At 53.3% G+C, this 17,139-nt stretch overlaps 1 protein-coding gene across 2 annotated transcripts in view; it reads right to left on the bottom strand.

Annotated features, from left to right (window-relative positions):
- DNMT3A (DNA methyltransferase 3 alpha) overlaps positions 1 to 17,139 on the bottom strand; it is a 90,682-nt gene that overhangs the window by 55,204 nt on the left and 18,339 nt on the right. Inside the window, exons 3-4 of one of the 2 annotated variants that reach the window (XM_083494263.1) lie at positions 16,286 to 16,393; positions 5,151 to 5,418 (exon numbers count right to left, since the gene is read on the bottom strand). In XM_083494263.1, coding sequence (XP_083350389.1) covers positions 5,151 to 5,418; positions 16,286 to 16,393 — 376 coding nt within the window. The remainder of the gene's footprint in view (positions 1 to 5,150; positions 5,419 to 16,285; positions 16,394 to 17,139) is intronic. The other variant, XM_083494264.1, reaches the window with a different exon arrangement.

Genomic DNA, 17,139 nt, shown 5'->3' with positions numbered 1-17,139 from the left:
TTAAAATACAGTAATGCATCAAACATTAAAAGCTTCCCTAAAAAGGGCTGCCTTCAGATGCTGTCTAAAAGTCTGGTAGTAGTTGTTCTCTTTGACATCTGGTGGGGGGGTGTTCCACAGGGTGGGTGCCACTACCGAGAAGGCCCTATGTCTGGTTCCCTGTAACTTGGCTTCTCACAGTGATGGAACCGCCAGAAGGCCATCAGAGCTGGATCCCGGTGTCCGGGGTGGAGACGCTCCTTCAGGTCTACTGGACCGAGGCCATTTAGGGCTTTAAAGGTCAGCACCAACACTTTGAATTGTGCTCGGAAACGTCCTGGGAGCCAATGCAGGTCTATCAAGACCTGTGTTATATGGTCTCGGCGGCCGCTCCCAGTCACCAGTCTGGCTGCTGCATTCTGGATTAGTTGTAGTTTCCGAGTCACCTTCAAAGGTAGCCCCACGTAGAGCACATTGCAGTAGTCCAAGCGGGAGATAACCAGAGCATGCACCACTCTGGCGAGACAGTCCGCAGGCAGATAGGGTCTCAGCCTGCGTACCAGGTGCAGCTGGCAGACAGCTGCCCTGGACACAGAATTGACCTGTGCCTCCATGTCAGCTGTGAGTCCAAAATGACTCCCAGGCTGCACACCTGGTCCTTTAGGGGCACAGTTACCCCATTCAGGACCAGGGAATCCCCCACACCAACCCACTCCCTGTCCCCCAAAAACAGTACTTCTGTCTTGTCAGGATTCAACCTCAATCTGTTAGCCGCCATCCATCCTCCAACCGCCTCCAGGCACTCACACAGGACCTTCACTGCCTTCACTGGTTCTGATTTAAAGGAGAGGTAGAGCTGGGTATCATCCGCATACTGATGAACACCCAGCCCAAACCCCCTGATGATCTCTCCCAGCGGCTTCATATAGATGTTAAAAAGCATGGGGGAGAGGACGGAACCCTAACTATGTGCTGTGTGAATAAAGACTTTTATCCATCCCAAATTCCCAAATGCGCAAACGGGTGGGATTCTGCCCACAATGCGCAGGGGGAAATTCAGGGCAGCTGCCCCCCCCAACACCTTGACACTCTGCACAGAAGTTCTCCTACAAGAGTGTGGCTCAGTTCATGCTAGGGGACGCCCGGTGGATTAGGCCCCATGGGAGGGCCGGATCCTGCTGGGCTCTCTTCCGCTGCTCCACTTGCTGGAGAAAGAGCCTGTTCACCCTCTTTGTGGCTCATTAAAATTTGGGTTTTATGATATCTACGTGTCTTATCTGTTGTGCGACACACCCCAAACACAGACTATTCCTTTCCCCCTTTTGGGTCCCTCCAAAGATCTGGGAAATGTTGGCGTTTTGCTGCCCCGTGAACAGCCCCCTCCTCCTCAATGGGGACACACAGCCTTTCGGAAGCTGCCTCCCTGGCCCCAACCAGTATCTTCTGGACCTAGGATGCCCAGGCCGGACGCTCTGGGGTCCCAAAGTCTGGAGGGTGGGGAGGGGGCAAAAGCCTCTCTGCTCCTGCCCTCCCCAAATAAATCCCTGGCCAGCTCAGCAACAACTCCGGGGCTGCTGGCGGCCGCCTCCTTCCTCCGAGGGTCCCTGGCTTCCAGAATTTCCATCTGGCCAAGCCTTGGCCAGGAGGAGGCCCCCTCCCAAGGAACAATCCTGGCACAGCGGCAGAGGAAGACCCCTCCCCTCGCAGGCTCCCCGCCAGCAGGAAACCTAAGCTCCCTGGGAACGTGGAACGAGGACTCTGCCATTCTCCTCCACCGCCCTGGAAAAAGTGCCCCCACCCCGGATTTCTGGGGCAGGAGGAATTCCTCAGGCAGGAGCCACTGGGGCTGGGGGGGGCAGGCAGGAGGGGGCGTAGACCCTCCTGGGAAGGATCCTGCTGCCTCCTGCCCAAAAGGGCTCACGTCACTGTTCTGCTGCCCCCTCCTCAGGACACAACATTGGGCACCCTGAAAGGCTTCCAGGCGGGGGAGATGGGCAGATTTCACCCATAGGGCACAAACCCCACACTAAGGGGGGCAGGGGGCTCCCATGTATTTCACGGACTTTCCTGGGAGGGAGGGAGCAGGTGGGAAATTAATAATAATAATAATAATAATAATAATAATAATAATAATAATAATAATTTATATGCCCCCCATCTGGCAGGTTGCCCCAGCCACTCTGGGCCGCTTCCAACAAATTATAAAACCACAGTAAAACATTGCACATGGAAAACGTCCCCACACTCCAGCCTGTGCTTGCGCAAGAGAGCACCCCGCTGGGTTGCGCCAATGTGTACAGGGGCACCAAGTAGGGTGGGGCCAGGGAGCTGGGGCCCCCAGAAAATTATCAGTGAAGAGGCTGGGCCCCTCAAAGTTCCATGGCAGCCGTGGGGTGGGCTCGCATCATGCATGCAAGCTGCAAGTGACGCCAGCACGCCATGGGGCAGGGGCGCATGGCACGAGCCCATAGCAGAGTGTGCCAACACTGTGAAGCCCTGGGCCTCCTCAATCTGGAGGGCAGAGCAGTGCGCATGGACGCATGGAAACATCAGAAGAGACTGGCTCCTGGATCAGGCCAATGGGCCCCCTTGTCCGGCCTTCCATGGGAAACCTGCAACCAGGATCCGACCACAAGACCATCACTCCTGGCTCCTGTGGTGTCCAGCAAATGGGATTCAGAATCATGGCCGCCTCGGACTGTGGAGCCAGAACAATAGCTCATCCTGGCCAGTAGCCTCCATGGCCGTCTTGTTTCTTTCCCTCTCTCATTTTACTCCCTCCAACACCTTGGGCTGCCTCCGCCTCCTTTGTGCGCTCTCTCTCTCTCTCTCTCTCTCACACACACACACACACAAACTGTCAACACCTCTGAAGGCAGCTCTTCTGGCCAGCAACCCAAACCTCAGCCCCACTTGGCCGCCTACTTTGTGGGCTTCTGAGCCAGTTGCTGCCCTGGCAGCTGCTCTCCCTCGCCCAAGCCAACGGGCAGGCTGCAGGCACCTGCAGGCCGGATCCTGGAGCCACCTATGGACGTGGGCAGCCTAGTGGACTGCACAGAGAGCTTTTTTGGAAGACGGTAGAGAGACTTCCTTTTAATGAGGGTGAAAGAGGAGAGCGCAAAATATGGTCTGAGGCTCAACATCAAAAAAACGAAGATCATGGCCACTGGGCCCATCACCTCCTGGCAAATAGAAGGGGAAGAAATGGAGGCAGTGAGAGACTTTACTTTCTTGGGCTCCATGATCACTGCAGATGGTGACAGCAGCCACGAAATTAAAAGACGCCTGCTTCTTGGGAGAAGGGCAATGACAGGCCTAGACAGTATCTTGAGAAGTAGAGACATCACCTTGCCAACAAAGGTCCGTATAGTTAAAACTATGGTTTTCCCAGTAGTGATGTATGGAAGTGAGAGCTGGACCATCAAGAAGGCTGATCGCCGAAGAATTGATGCTTTTGAATTCTGGTGCTGGAGGAGACTCTGGAGAGTCCCATGGACTGCAAGAAGATCCAACCTCTCCATTCTGAAGGAACTCAGCCCTGAGTGCTCACTGAAAGGACAGATCCTGAAGCTGAGGCTCCAAGACTTTGGCCACCTCATGAGAAGATAAGACTCCCTGGAAAAGACCCTGAAGTTGGGAAAGATGGAGGGCACAAGGAGAAGGGGGCAACGGAGGACGAGATGGTGGGACAGTGTTTTCGAAGCTACCAGCATGAGGGAGGCAGTGGAAGACAGGAGTGCCTGGCGTCCTCTGGTCCAGGGGGTCATGAAGAGTCGGACATGACTAAAAGACTAAATAACAACAGAGAGACTTCCTGACTCAAGAGCTTAGGAACTGTGTGTTACAGGAGTCCATTCTCTTGATTTATCGCCACGCAGGTCCCACCTTTTTCTCCAGAGAGCTCAAGACCCCTGGCTCTTTCTCTTCTCACTGAATCCTCCCTCACTGTGAGGGAGGTCGGGCTGAGAGGCAGGGACTGGCCCCAGGCCACACCCAGTGATCTTCATGAAGGCCGAGTGGCAATTTGAACCCAGGTGTCTCCCAGGTCTTACGCTAACCACTACACCACACTGTCTCTGCACAACAGCCCTTCCCATTGCGGGAATCCAGAAGGAAGAACATCATCTCACCAGCCTCCCAAGGGACCCTTTGTCCACCACCCACATAGCTGGCATAACCAGGCACACATGGTACAATCACAGAATTGCAGAGTTGGAAGGGACCGTGAAGGACATCTAGTCCAACCCCCTGCAAGGCAGGAATAAAGGAGGCGGAGTGAGGCAGGCACTTGGTTTCCCCTCAAACACCTCCCACGCCTGTTGTGCAGGCAGAAACCCAACTGGGGCACATCAAAGTGTGCCCGCTGCAATGGAGGCAAACCAAGCTGGCCAGAACTGTAAGGCCCCACAGAGACTGCAGCTGCAATCTCTAAAATAACCTTTGCCAACCTTGTGCCCTCCAGATCTTTTGGTCTGTAGCTTTCGCTACATGGCCAGGCTGGCAGCGCCCAACAGGGCACCAGGTTGGTGAAGGCAGAGCTACATGAACTCCCAAGTCAGAATTCCTGCATTGCAGGGGGTTGGGCTGGATGACCTTTGGGGTCCCCTTCCAATGCTATGATTCTGGGCCACCCTCCTTGGTCTGAGCAGCTGAGAAGGAAAGCGGGCACAGCCTTCAAGGGACTCCCAAAGGGGCAGCAGAGCAAACCCGGCTTCCGCGAACGAGAAACAGATGCACACTCCAGTGAATCGAATGCCATCTGCAGCATCAGGCCTGCCCCTCTCGGGTGCCTCACCACTAGAAAGTGATTTCTTAAAGCACATGCATGTTTATTCTGCACCTTACAGTAAAGGATACTGGGGGAGGTGGGGTTATAATTGCAAAAGGGATGTTGGGGATGTCACTGGCGCTAGCCAATCAGCCCTGCCCACAGACGGAATTCGTTTGCAAGGTTGCAGCACTGTTTCCTTCGAGAAGAAAGGTTATGTTTGGACTGAATGTGGAAAGGGGGCAACTGTGAGGTTCCTTAAAGGTAAGTGACCCCTTGGCTGAGCCTCATTTCCACCCCCCAGAGCCTGACCTCCCCCCTACACTGACTAGTCACCCCCTGCCCCTCGCTTGCAGTGCGGCAAGTGCCCCAACCAAAGACCCTTCCCACGTCCCCATCTCACCTTCGCTGGCAGGGGGGTCGGGGCTGTCCTTAGGGGTGCAGCGGCCGTTCTCCAAGGCCCGCCCCCCCACCTCGCCCTCCGGGAGGCTGCTGGCCTCGTCCTCGCTGGGCTGCCGGCCCTTCAGGTCGGTGGTGGTGCTGCCGCTGTTCTCGGGGCTGCCCGTCCCCACGTCTCCATTGGGCACTTGCTCCACGGGGCTGGTGTTGTGGGCAGGCGGGGGGCACTTGGGCGCTGAGGCTGTGTCTTTGGGGGCTTCTGCGCTCTCCACCTGGAAGGGAAAAGGGCAAGACAAAAGCGGGGAGAGGGCGTGAGACGCTTCTTCTTCGCACCCTCCGGGTCGAGGGAGGGGTCTTGGGCAGGGAGGGGCATTGTCCAAGACCCTCCGAAGGAATGACCCTTGACTGACAGCCTGGGAGGGAGGGAAGGGGGGGGGAGCCAACTTCAGGCAAACAGGGACCAGAAAAGTAGCAAGTCGCTGTAGGTGAGAATTCACAAAATTAACATTTCCTTTTTTTGAAAAATTCACTCCAGGTGTATGATGTTTTCATGCACACACACACACACACACACACACACAATTTTTGTTAACTTTTCCGTTTTACAATTTAAAATACGCATTTAAACATTCTTAAAATATGACTTCCCTTCTTCCCTTTCCATGGTTCATTTTGCATATCACAAATCCCCGCATATTTTACAAAAACTAAACCATTCAGTCTTCCATTATTGCATCCGTCAAAACTTATTTGCGCTGCTGAATTTATCTGAATGCTGCCAACGTTTTCAGGTGGGCACAATTCCCCCCCCCGTATATTCAATAAACGTTTTCCAATCTTCTCTAAACGTTTATGACGTTTTCTGCCTAACCCTAAAACAAATGCAGCCAAGAGATTCTGGAGAGAGTCAACGACTTTTCGGCAGAGCCATCGTTGCGCATGGGGAAATAGGGGCATTTATAGAATCAGAGAATTATAGGGTAGACCCCCAGGGTCATCGAGTCCAACCCCCTGCAAGGCAGGAATTGCAACTGAAGAATCCCCAACAGGTTAAAAAATTCAAATGAAGGTGAGTCCAGCACCTTCCGAGGTGGCTGAGGCCGCTGGTCAAAGATGTTTGGGGAGCTTCTCTACACACAGGCACAAAACCACCTGCAAAACTCGTTTCCCACAAGCACCTGCCAGGAAGAGGATGCTCGAGGAGATGTCCTTAACCCCCCCACCCCACCCCCAAGTGTGGTGTGACCATCAGAGGGTGGGCCGGGGCCGGGGAGAGCAGGGTTCAAATCCCGCCTCTGCCAGGAAGCTCACTGGACGATCTGGGGCCAGTCCTCATTTCTCATCCGCCGAACTACCTCGCAGGGCTGTTGTGAGAATAGAAGGGAGAGGGGAGCTCTGTGGGTTCGGGACAGAAGCCCACAGCCAGCAACTCTCGAGGAGTCCTCTCCGCCGTGATGTCGTTACGAAGAGCGCACTTGCCTTGCGCAAAGAAGTTACGCCGCTTGTCCTGAACCGACTTCTTTAAATCAGGTTTTTGGCTGAAGCAGAGATCAGGGGAGAAGAATCTCCCGCCTCCTCTTTGCTGCTCGTTTGTCTCTGAAACTCTTTCCTGCCCCCCTTTTCGCCCTCTCCCCACAAGCTGCTGGACAGCCCCCAGTTGGCACCCCCTTGAAGAAACTGGTGGGGATTTGCAGGCCTTGACTCACCGGCGGAGGAAGAAATAAATCTGGTTCCATTGCAAGAGATGCTGACGGGGGCAGAGAAACAGACAGGGCACCCCTTCGGCTGGCACACAGCGCCCCCCCCCCCAGGACTAGCACCCAAGTGAGACAGGAAAGGAACATGTTAACAGGCAATGTTCTTGGGGGGCCCTTTGACACCTCTTTTCACACACAGCCATATGCCTCCTGCTCGCCTCCTGCTCTTAAATTCACTTCCCTTTGATTCCAGGCGGGTTGACCTTACAAGGCAATAAGCCATTTGGTGCGGCCAAAGTCTCTGCCCCCCCCCCCGGCGCCAAATGGGCTTCTGCGGGGGGGGGGGGATGCTTCAAATGGCCTTTCCAGGAGGGACCCAAAGACTGGCAAGGCTGCCACCACTCAGAGGCCTGGTCTGAGCGGCGTAGCCAGACATCCGAAGCCTCTTTAAGAACATAAGGGGTGTCTGCTGGATCAGGCCCACCTAGTCCATCATCCTGTTCTCGCAGATGCCCATTTGGGGATACCCGTGATCAGGATTCGAGCACAAGAGCAAAACTCTGCTCTCCTGTGGCTTCCAGAAACTGGGATTTTGGTCACGCAGGCATTGCATCACCATTGTGGCTTTTTGGGAAGGACTGCAGCCGTCCTGTGCTCCTCAGGCAGACACATAACTCCGGGTACCATTTTTTTTATTCTGGGTACCAGTTTTTCCTCTCCCCCCCCTGTGATTTTAGCCAATCAGGGGCCACACCACGAAGGCAACCCCTCCACGGAGTCAGGTAGCCAATCTGAGTGGGCCACCAGGCAACATCACTGCGGGCAAACAAAAGGCGGAGAAGAAGGGATGCCTGTTGCCAAGGCAACAAGGTTGGCAGCTCCCAGCATCCTGTTGCTGCACTGGAGGCTCCATTGGCCACCAGGAAGGGAAGGCAAGGACCAGGAGCATCACCCCCCCCATCCTCATCAGCCTGGTTGCCTTGGCAACAGAGGGAGGCATTCCCTCCTCTCCTGTGAGCATCCTGCCTCCCCTTCCTTCCCAGCCAAAAGACAGCTTTCCAGGGCAAAAGGCAAGGTGGGGGGGATCCTGCCCTCTGCATTCGGCGGAAAGTGGCTGTTTGAGGGAGCAGGGCACCCCAAAAAGTGGGGTTGCCTGCCAACAGCGACTCAAGATTGTCATTGCATACACAGAGTATTAAAAACATACAAAAACACACGATTCTCCCACAAGTGAGGTCAAGTTAATTTGAGGTACAAAACAGCAGCATCTCTCTCTTCCCACTCTCCTAGGGCGACACGAGGGAAGAAGTAGGTGAGTATCACAGCAGACTTTTTTTATTTGGGGGGGGGAGCGTCAACAGCGGCGCCACCTCAGAGCCTTGTCCTCGGTCTTGCTCACTGGACAAGAACCCCATCTAAGACGCAGCCAGACCCAAACACGACAGAACGGGCTTCCCGGCTGAATGGGGGGGGGGCACGGACAGTTGCTACAGCAACGGACCCAGTTACTAGTCCTCCCAACGGGAACTTTGCCACCTCTGTCAGGCACCTGCCAATCATCTACTATTGAGGGTGGCGGACTTTCCAACACTGGAAATTTTTTAGCACGGTCATCTGTCAGGGATGCTTCACTAGAGATTCCTGCAACAGGGGGGTTGGACTAGATGACCCTCGGGGTCCCTTTCAATTCTAGGAGCAGCCCATCTTATGACCCAGCAAACCGAAAGCTGGCTTTCAATGAGCTGCCTGTCGCAACCCTCCAAGGGCCAAGTCGGGCCCTTCATCCAAATGCCAACCGCAGAATCAACCGGGCACATGCAGCCCAGCGGTTAAAGGACCCCAAAGCCCACCATCAGCCGTGAACCTGACTGCGCAACACAGACTGGCCTACCTTGCAAAGTTGTCGTAAGGAGCAGAGAGAGAGCCATTCAGAAATGGCAGGTTTTAAAAAGGGCAGCTCTCCAAATCCTACCGCCAGGGATAACGCAGTGAAGAAGAATCTGGTTGGAGCAGACGGGCCTCTGGGCTGACCCAGCCCCACGGAAGCTGTCGCCCTGCCCCACGGAGCCACCCACGTGGCGCAGAGGGAGGGACTTGGCTGGGGGGGCAGCGACATGAGGCAGCCGGGAACAAGGGCTTCCTCCTGCTTCCTGGAGGCCCATGTCCTCGCGAGGACGGGCTGTCCCAAAATAGCACCCTCGACCCACCCACACAGAGCGGCATGCAAAGTGGGGCCGGCCCCACTCTCTTATGCAAGGGACACCTGGGGAGGGGCAGAGCAGGGAGAAATCCAAGCTGACACAAGGGACCCACAACGGGCAAGTTCCCAACTCTCCCATATTGTGATGGTGAATAGTCATCACCCTCCGCGGCTGTAAATCACGCACTTGTGCCCTACAACTCTCCCTTCCTTCCTTCCCCTTTCCGCTCTGCCCAGGAACTGACCTCCTTGCCTTGCGCAGGCTGAGCACCAGGAGGGATGTGACCCAGGCGCAGGGCATGTGCAACGCAGAGCAGGCTGCAGCGGCTGCGCAACTTCGCATCTGTGGCAAGGAAGCACGGAGGCGCCATTTCAGAAAGTGCTCTCTGCATGGGGGAGCAACAGGGGTTTCCCCCTCCTCTCACCAGAAGCAGAAATTGAGGGGAGACCCACATCTGGGCGGGGGGGGGCAGAGTTTGCTGGTGTGGTTGGTGCTGCAAAAAGCCTGACAGAGACTGCCGCCCCCAATGCAGCCACACGACTGAGGAAGCTCCACCCTGTTCCCATTTTACAGGTGGGGAAGTGAAGTGGGACAGGGATGTCACGCAGGGAGACCACAGCAGAGCAGGATCCCATCTGCCCCCCCCCCGCCCCCAGCAGCCACTGAACCAAACCGTCGTTGGAGACGGCAGGCAAGGAAACCCGATTCATAAGAACAGGAGGTCATCTATCTAGATTCCTAGGTAATAAATATAATAATAATAATAATAATAATAATAATAATTATTATTATTATTATTATTATTATTATTATTATTTATTTATTTATTTATTTATACCCCGCCCATCTGGCTGGGCTTCCCCAGCCACTCTGGGCGGCCTCCAACAAAATATTAAAATACCATAATACATCAAACATTAGTAGATAGGTAGCCGTGTTGGTCTGCCATAGTCAAAACAAAAAAATTCCTTCCAGTAGCACCTTAAAGACCAACTAAGTTAGTTCTTGGTATGAGCTTTCGTGAGCTTTCTGTGTATCTGAAGAAGTGTTCATGCACACGAAAGCTCATACCAAGAACTTAGTTGGTCTTTAAGGTGCTACTGGAAGGAATTTTTTTACATCAAACATTAAAAGCTTCCCTAAACAGGGCTGCCTTCAGATGTCTTCTAAAAGTCAGGTAGTTATTTTTCTCTTTGACATCTGGTGGGAGGGCGTTCCACAGGGCGGGTGCCACCACCGAGAAGGCCCTCTGCCTGTTGCTGGGGGCGTTGGCCTGATCTAGAAGGTTCTTGTGTAGGGAAGGGATGGGTGGGGGGAAAAGGCTTCGAAGCAAACCCCCCCCCCCACAACAGCCCAATCTAAGGGGCAGTTTAGCACACAACACACCTTCCTTATTCTTTGCCAATCACTCACTAGCTGAGTAAGATGGTTTTCCATAAACATGGTTTTAACAATGAGTGACTGCGGAGGCCAATTCTGGACCCACATGTCCTTCCACAGTAGGGACATTGGTTTCTGGGCAGGAGTTGATCATGGTGAGGGTTTGCCCAACGTGCCTTCCTCTTGGCACGTTTCTCCCTTTTGTCCTGAGTTCGAGTGTCTTCAAAGCCCAGGACACCTGGAGCGCTTGCAGGCCAGTGTTTCCCAAATGTTGGTGTTTATATTACATTTTTTTAGATTTGCCTTGAGAGAGTTTAAACCTCTTTTGTTGGCCACCAGCATTACACTTTCCATTTTTAAGTTCGGAATAGAGTAGCTGCTTTGGAAGACGATCATCAGGCATCCGCACAACATGACCAGTCCAGCGAAGTTGATGATGAAGAATCATTGCTTCAGCACTGGAGATCTTTGCTTCTTCCAGGACACTGGCATTAGTTTGCCTGTCTTCCCAAGTAATGTGTAAACTTTTTTGGAGACCACCCACCCACCTGCCCCCTGGTACGCATATAAGAGTATGCTAAGCCTTCCATTTCTCTTACGCCAGCAGATGTGGCTCCCCCCCCCGCCCCACAACATCCTGCCAGAGCTTTGGGTCCAGCCCCAGACAATCTGCTAATTATTCCAAGAAGCAGAGCCCCAGGCAACCGCTGCCCCAGCCGCCCCTCCCTCTCTGCTTCTGCAGCTGAAACAGGTGTCCTTCATCTCTCCAGCGACCTTGAAAAACCCACAGCACCAGAGCTGTCCCTGGACCCCTTGAATCCTCATCCCTTGAGGAGAGCCTGCTGGATCCGACCAGTGACCCCTCTAGTCCAGCATCCTGTTCTCACAGTGGCTGAACAACGGAAACCCACGAGCAGGATCCAAGCACAAGATCTTCTTCCGTGAACTGGTCCTCTTTTCAAGCCATCCAGCTTAGTGGCTATCCCTGCCTCCTGTGGGAGGCAGTTCCACAGGTGCTGAACGAGGAAGCAGGTGATGCCAACCAAGAGGCGAGAGCGATATTCATCCCCAGCCTTCTATAGGAGCTCCAAGATGCTAGCAGCTTGCCGGGGGGTTGCGAAGGGGGAGGAGAATTCAGTCCCCCTTGCAGCCTGCTTGGTTACTATGCTGGAGGGGGCACAGGAGAAACGGAGTGCTCCACCTAACCTGGCCAGTCAAGTCACTCATTCGCCTACGTGGTGCTCCGTGTGGTCGCCTGCCTGCCACTTCTGCTCGCCTCTGGCGACCAGGCGAGTGCTTAAATGCAGGGCTGCATTAATCCCTTCCGTGTGATTGTCACCCAGCCTCTAACCATGAGAGTTAAGCTACTGGCTATCATGGTTAATGGCTACTACTCAAGTATCCATCTCTTCCTTTCTAAGTGGCTGCTGCCACAAAATCCTGTGGCTGAAAGTTCCACAGGACCTTCTTTGGCTGAAATGATTCCAGCTGCCTGATAATTCAAAGCGGGTTTCTGGGGTCTCGCAGGGGCTTAGTCCCTGGGAGAGTTGTTGTTGTTTAGTCGTGTCCGCCTCTTCGTGACCCCATGGACCAGAGCACACCAGGCCCTCCTGTCTCCCACTGCCTCCCGCAGTTTGGTCAAACTCATGCTGGTAGCTTCGAGAACACTGTCCAACCATCTCCTCCTCTGCCGTCCCCTTCTCCTTGGGCCCTCCATCTTTCCCAGCATCAGGGTCTTTTCCAGGGAGTCTTCTCTTCTCATGAGGGGGCCAAAGTCTTGGAGCCTCAGCTTCAGGATCTGTCCTCCCAGTGAGCACTCAGGGCTGATTTCCTTCAGAATGGAGAGGTTGGATCTTCTTGCAGTCCATGGGACTCTCAAGAGTCTCCTCCAGCACCATAACTCAAAAGCATCCATTCTTTGGCGATCAGCCTTCTTGATGGTCCAGCTCTCACTTCCATCCATCACTACTGGGAAAACCAGAGCTTGAACTATATGGACCTTTGTTGGCAAGGCGCTGTCTCTGCTTGAGACCAGGGTCCAAATGCAGTCTGTGAAGCCCACGGTCTGTGACGTTGGGCCAGCCGCTGCTTCCAGGCCTACCTGACAGGCAGGTTGTCGCACAGAGAGAAAACGAGGAAGGGGCAGCCACCTTGAACTCCTTGGCATTTATAAAGGCTGTAAAATAAAATTCCACACACACAAAGCCACCAGCACACGCCCCAACCTCGGGCTGCGTCTGGCTGCTTTATACAAGAATGTGGGGCAGGGCAGGCCAGCTCCACAGAGGGGGCTGAGCGTGCACACCCCACTCTTGGCCTCCCTCCCCCCCCCCCTGCATCATCCGCAGCAGAGAGCGCTGGCCCTTTAACTCCACGAGGATTTTGGGGACTCAGCCAAGCAGCTGCAACCATTCTGTTGCTGGGCCCCTGCTTTGGCAGCAGCGAGACAGCAGACTGGCCGCCATCCAGCAGCCCTCCAAGCAACCTGGCCTGCCTGCCTGCCCCGGGCAGACCCCTCGCCCTGCCGGGCCCGATCCAATTTCAGGAAGCAGGCAGCAGCGCTGGGGGAACAGCCCTTCCCAGGCGTGTGGCCGGGGGCCAACTCTGCTCCTCGCTTGCCCTGGCAGCAGACGCAGCCAAGAATCAGGTTGCAGCGCCACAAGGCAAGGGGGCAGAGCTGAAGGGGGGGCAAGGAAGGAGCCCCACAGCCAGGAAGAGGCGTTCCCATGCACCCCCCAACAGGGCTCCGCTGGATCAGGGTCTCCCAGAACCAGGAGACCCCGCCCCGTGGAGATCACAACGAGGGGCAGGACAATTTTAATTAAAAAAACTAGAGGCATTTTTGTTAGGGCTAATCGGAGAGGAAATTCAGAGATGTAAATTTGTTTATGCACACCACAACGGCTGCAAGAATACTCCTGGCCCAGAAATGGAAGCAGCAGGAACTTCCTACATTGGAAGACTGGCAAGTGATGATGGTCAAATACGTAGAGATGGCAAAGCTGACGGGGAAGATCCAGAATCGGTGAGACGATCTGTTTCAAAAGGACTGGAGCAAATTTATATTTTATATGAAAGAAAATTGTAAACACTCGAAAACGTTTGTAGGCTTAAATTGAAATGTTTTGTAATGTGAAAATAAGGATCCGATTTACATATAAAGAGGCAACTGTCATAAAAAAGAAGCAGCTCTAAGGTAAAAAAGTGGTTATAGAAATGCGAGAATTTAGTAAAAAATGTTTGGAAGTCAGAAAGGGACGGGGAAAGGAAGTCGATGCTCTGTCTGAGCAATGCTTTATGTTATAGATTTGTGTCATGAGGTGTAATTAAATATGAAAACTCAATAAAAATTATATGGAAGAAAGAGGGGCAGGACGAGGGGCTGGGCACCCCACCTGTTGTGGGGTGCTTAACCAGGACCTAGGCCTCCCCCACCCCCAATAAATGTCTGGGATGTTTGGCAGGACCCAAAGCAGAGACCCCACAAGGGAGAAACAGCGGAAGATCTCCCCTAGGCAGCGCAAGAGAAAGAGAACCGGAGAACTGCAAAGCTGGAAGGGACCCCCCAAGGTCATCCAGTCCAACCCCCTGGGATGCAGGAATCTCAGCTGGAGCTCCCAGGACAGATGGACACCCAACCTCTGCTAAAAACCTCCAGGGAAGGAGAGTTCCCCGTCTCCCGAGGGAGACTGTTTCGCTGTCCAAAGGCTCATCACGTCTTAACTGCCATAACAAGGGTGTCTCTGGACCTTAAATGGAGGCTCATAATATTTAGAATATACTGGACTCCATTACGTTTGTTTTTAAAAAGGGCTACCTCAGGTATCTAACTGTTGGAGATGCAACAGGGATAATGCTTCTCTAAAACACATGTCTTTTTCATTGTCCTATATTGAAAGGTTTTTGGCAGAAGGCAACTCAAACTCTCAACAGAACTGTACGGAACAACCTTACATTGACAGAGCAAAACATCCTCTTGAATTATACAGCCAGCACCTGGTACCCTGCAAAAGGACAATACGAGTGGATTCTCTGTGCCTTTACCATGGCAATAAGACGGATACCGATGAACTGGGAAAATTAAAATGCGGCCCCCTTCTACGACTGGGTTGAAGACGTATACAACTTCACAACATATGAACAGCTTGCAAATCAACGCAGGTTTGCCATGGACAAATTCAATGCTATTTGGAATCCATTCTTACACATACTGTAATAGGTTAAGATCTGGTGAAGTACAATAACAACTCTGTAAATTACACAGTTTTGAGTTTTTCTCCCTTCCCACTTTATTTTCCCTTCTGCTTCTCTTTTTCTCTCTCTCTTTTATTTATTCTCTCCATGTTCAGTGCGCATATAGTTATGTACTTCTTGAATTTTCAATAAAGATGTTAAAAAATGAAAATAAAACAAAATGTTTGTTTAAACGGGGGGGGGGGGGAATCCATCCTTAGCACACCCGTCCTTTCCCCATTTAGCCAGGTAATTTTTTAAAAAACCAGTTCACATGTTTCCAAAGCAGTTCCAACAAGCGAGCAAAAGCAATTGCAACTGACCCCTCAGGCTTCTCTCCCCAAGTCAGCCAGCTCATTGCAATTTGGAAAGCAACGTACAGAGATTAAAACACAGACGTGGTTTCAAATACACACACACACACAAAATCAATACGAGAAATCAAACAACGAACAGCAGGCGACAACACAAGCTATCAAGAACTGCAAGGAAACCGAGAAGGAGCAGCCAGCGTCAAACACATTTCAGTTAAAAGCACATGCAAAACAAATGCTGATTTAATATAGGATGTAAAACTGGATAAATTTGGCCCCTGGGAACACTCTGCTGCAGACGTATGAGACACCAAGAAGCACAGCGTTTGAAGGGGCCCCCACGAGTCGCCTAGTCCAGCCCTCTGCAAGGCAGGGACCGCGGCTGAAGAATCCCCGTCCCATCTGGCAAAAGAAATTCCCGCACAGAAGAAATCTCCAGCGCCATTTCCACAGCCAGGGGGGCCAGCACTGAGAAGGCTCCGTCCTCGGGAGACGCCAGCCTAACTTCCGAAAGAGATCTCAGCACTTGGACTTCTTCGGGGGGGGGGGGAGAAGGGGGTCTTCCAGCCGTTCCTCTTACAAAGGGAATCCCCCTGGGGAGATTGTGTGGGTCAAAAGGGGCGCTTCTAACCTTGCCCAGAGAGGAAACCATCAGGCAAGAGTGGAATCCCGTGCGCCTGGCGGTGTCTACGGGAAAGCGTCTCGCAGATGGCGCCTCTCCTGAACTCCCGTTTACGAGGCCAAGAACGTGAAGCTCCTTCACTCGAAGCAGCCGAGGCGTCCAAAACCGCTCCTTCCACATCCCCTGGAGGAGCGGATTCACTGGAGCATTTGTGCGCTGTGCCAGAGGTGACGGGCATGTCTGCGCATGCCCACGCTTCCAGAGAGGGATGTCGCCGGGAGCCGTATTCTTTGCAGCAGGAGAGGGCAGGGCAGGAGACGGAGCGCTTTGCGGGCGCACACGTGGATCTGCGGCTCTTGGAGACGCCCAAGAATGAGGGACTTTCTCTTCCTTCCTTCCGTGGCCTGGTTCCCGCACCAGCTGAAACCACGGGTCTACTCTGAGGAGCCCTGACCCCCCGCTGCTCTCAGAACTGGGAGATGAAGTGCCGAGCGCCCAGCTCCCCTGCTGTGTAACTCGGCCAGTGCCACCTCCTGGATCCGTCCTCAAGAGGAGGCACACAAAACCTGCTCCAGAGAGGCTTCTGCCAGCCCCGGCCACCGTGCCCGGGCCGGCATTTATGGGAACGCGCAAGAGGTCCATCTGTGCCCGGTCACCCTCGCCCCCCAACGGCTCCTGGGCCTCCCACTCACCACTGGCTGCCTGCGCTTCCTTCCGGGACGGCCGGCTTTCCTGGCGGGGATCCCTGCGTCTGGCCTCTCCGCCTTGCTGCGGTTCTCATCAGGGTCCTCTTCACCCTGCTGGGGAGGGAGGAAGAGAGAGGGGGGGGTCACCACAGGTAGGAGCGGAGATTCCAAAAGACCAGAAGAAATTGTTCATGCCCAGGTACTCTCAGCCCAAAGATGCAAAGAGGAAGCCGTCCCGACCAGAGAGGAGTGGCAAACCAAGTTAATGGACTATGCTGAAATGGCGAAACTACAGTGGACGCATGGGTTGTGAACGTGATCCGTGTGGGATGCACGTTCGCAACTTGCAGCGTTCGCAACTCGCAGCGGCGTGTCTGCGCACGTGCGGGTTGCGATTCAGCGCTTCTGCGCAAAGCACGATTTAGCGCTTCTGCGCATGTGCGACCCCCGAAACCTGGAAGTAACCCGTTCCGGTACTTGCAGGTTTTGGCAGGTCCGCAACCTGAAAAAACGCAACCTGAAGCATCTGTAACCCGAGGTATGACTGTAACTGGAAATCTCAGAAATCAAGAAGACAAGAAAATTTAAAAAAGAACGGGAAATGTTCAAATGATGTACCTGCAAAAGAATTGTAAAAAGGTTAATACATTGGCAGGATTTTAAGAACACTTGTAATTTTAGAGAAAGTGTAGGAAATTTGAGGTAAAAAATATTTTCCAATGGAAATGATATGCAGTTGAAAAGAAAATTTAGGGAACGGGAGAGGGTGTCACAGGATTCAGAGAATCCCATTTCATGGATTTGATATTGTTTTTGTGTACATTTTTCGTTGCTGTTGCTGTTGTATTTGTTATTGTTTT

The sequence above is a fragment of the Podarcis liolepis genome (assembly GCF_965112155.1).
Source record: "Podarcis liolepis genome assembly, chromosome: 3".
NCBI lineage: Eukaryota > Metazoa > Chordata > Lepidosauria > Squamata > Lacertidae > Podarcis > Podarcis liolepis.
Note: the sequence above shows the minus strand (reverse complement) of the source record. Positions and strands in the feature narration are given on the sequence as shown.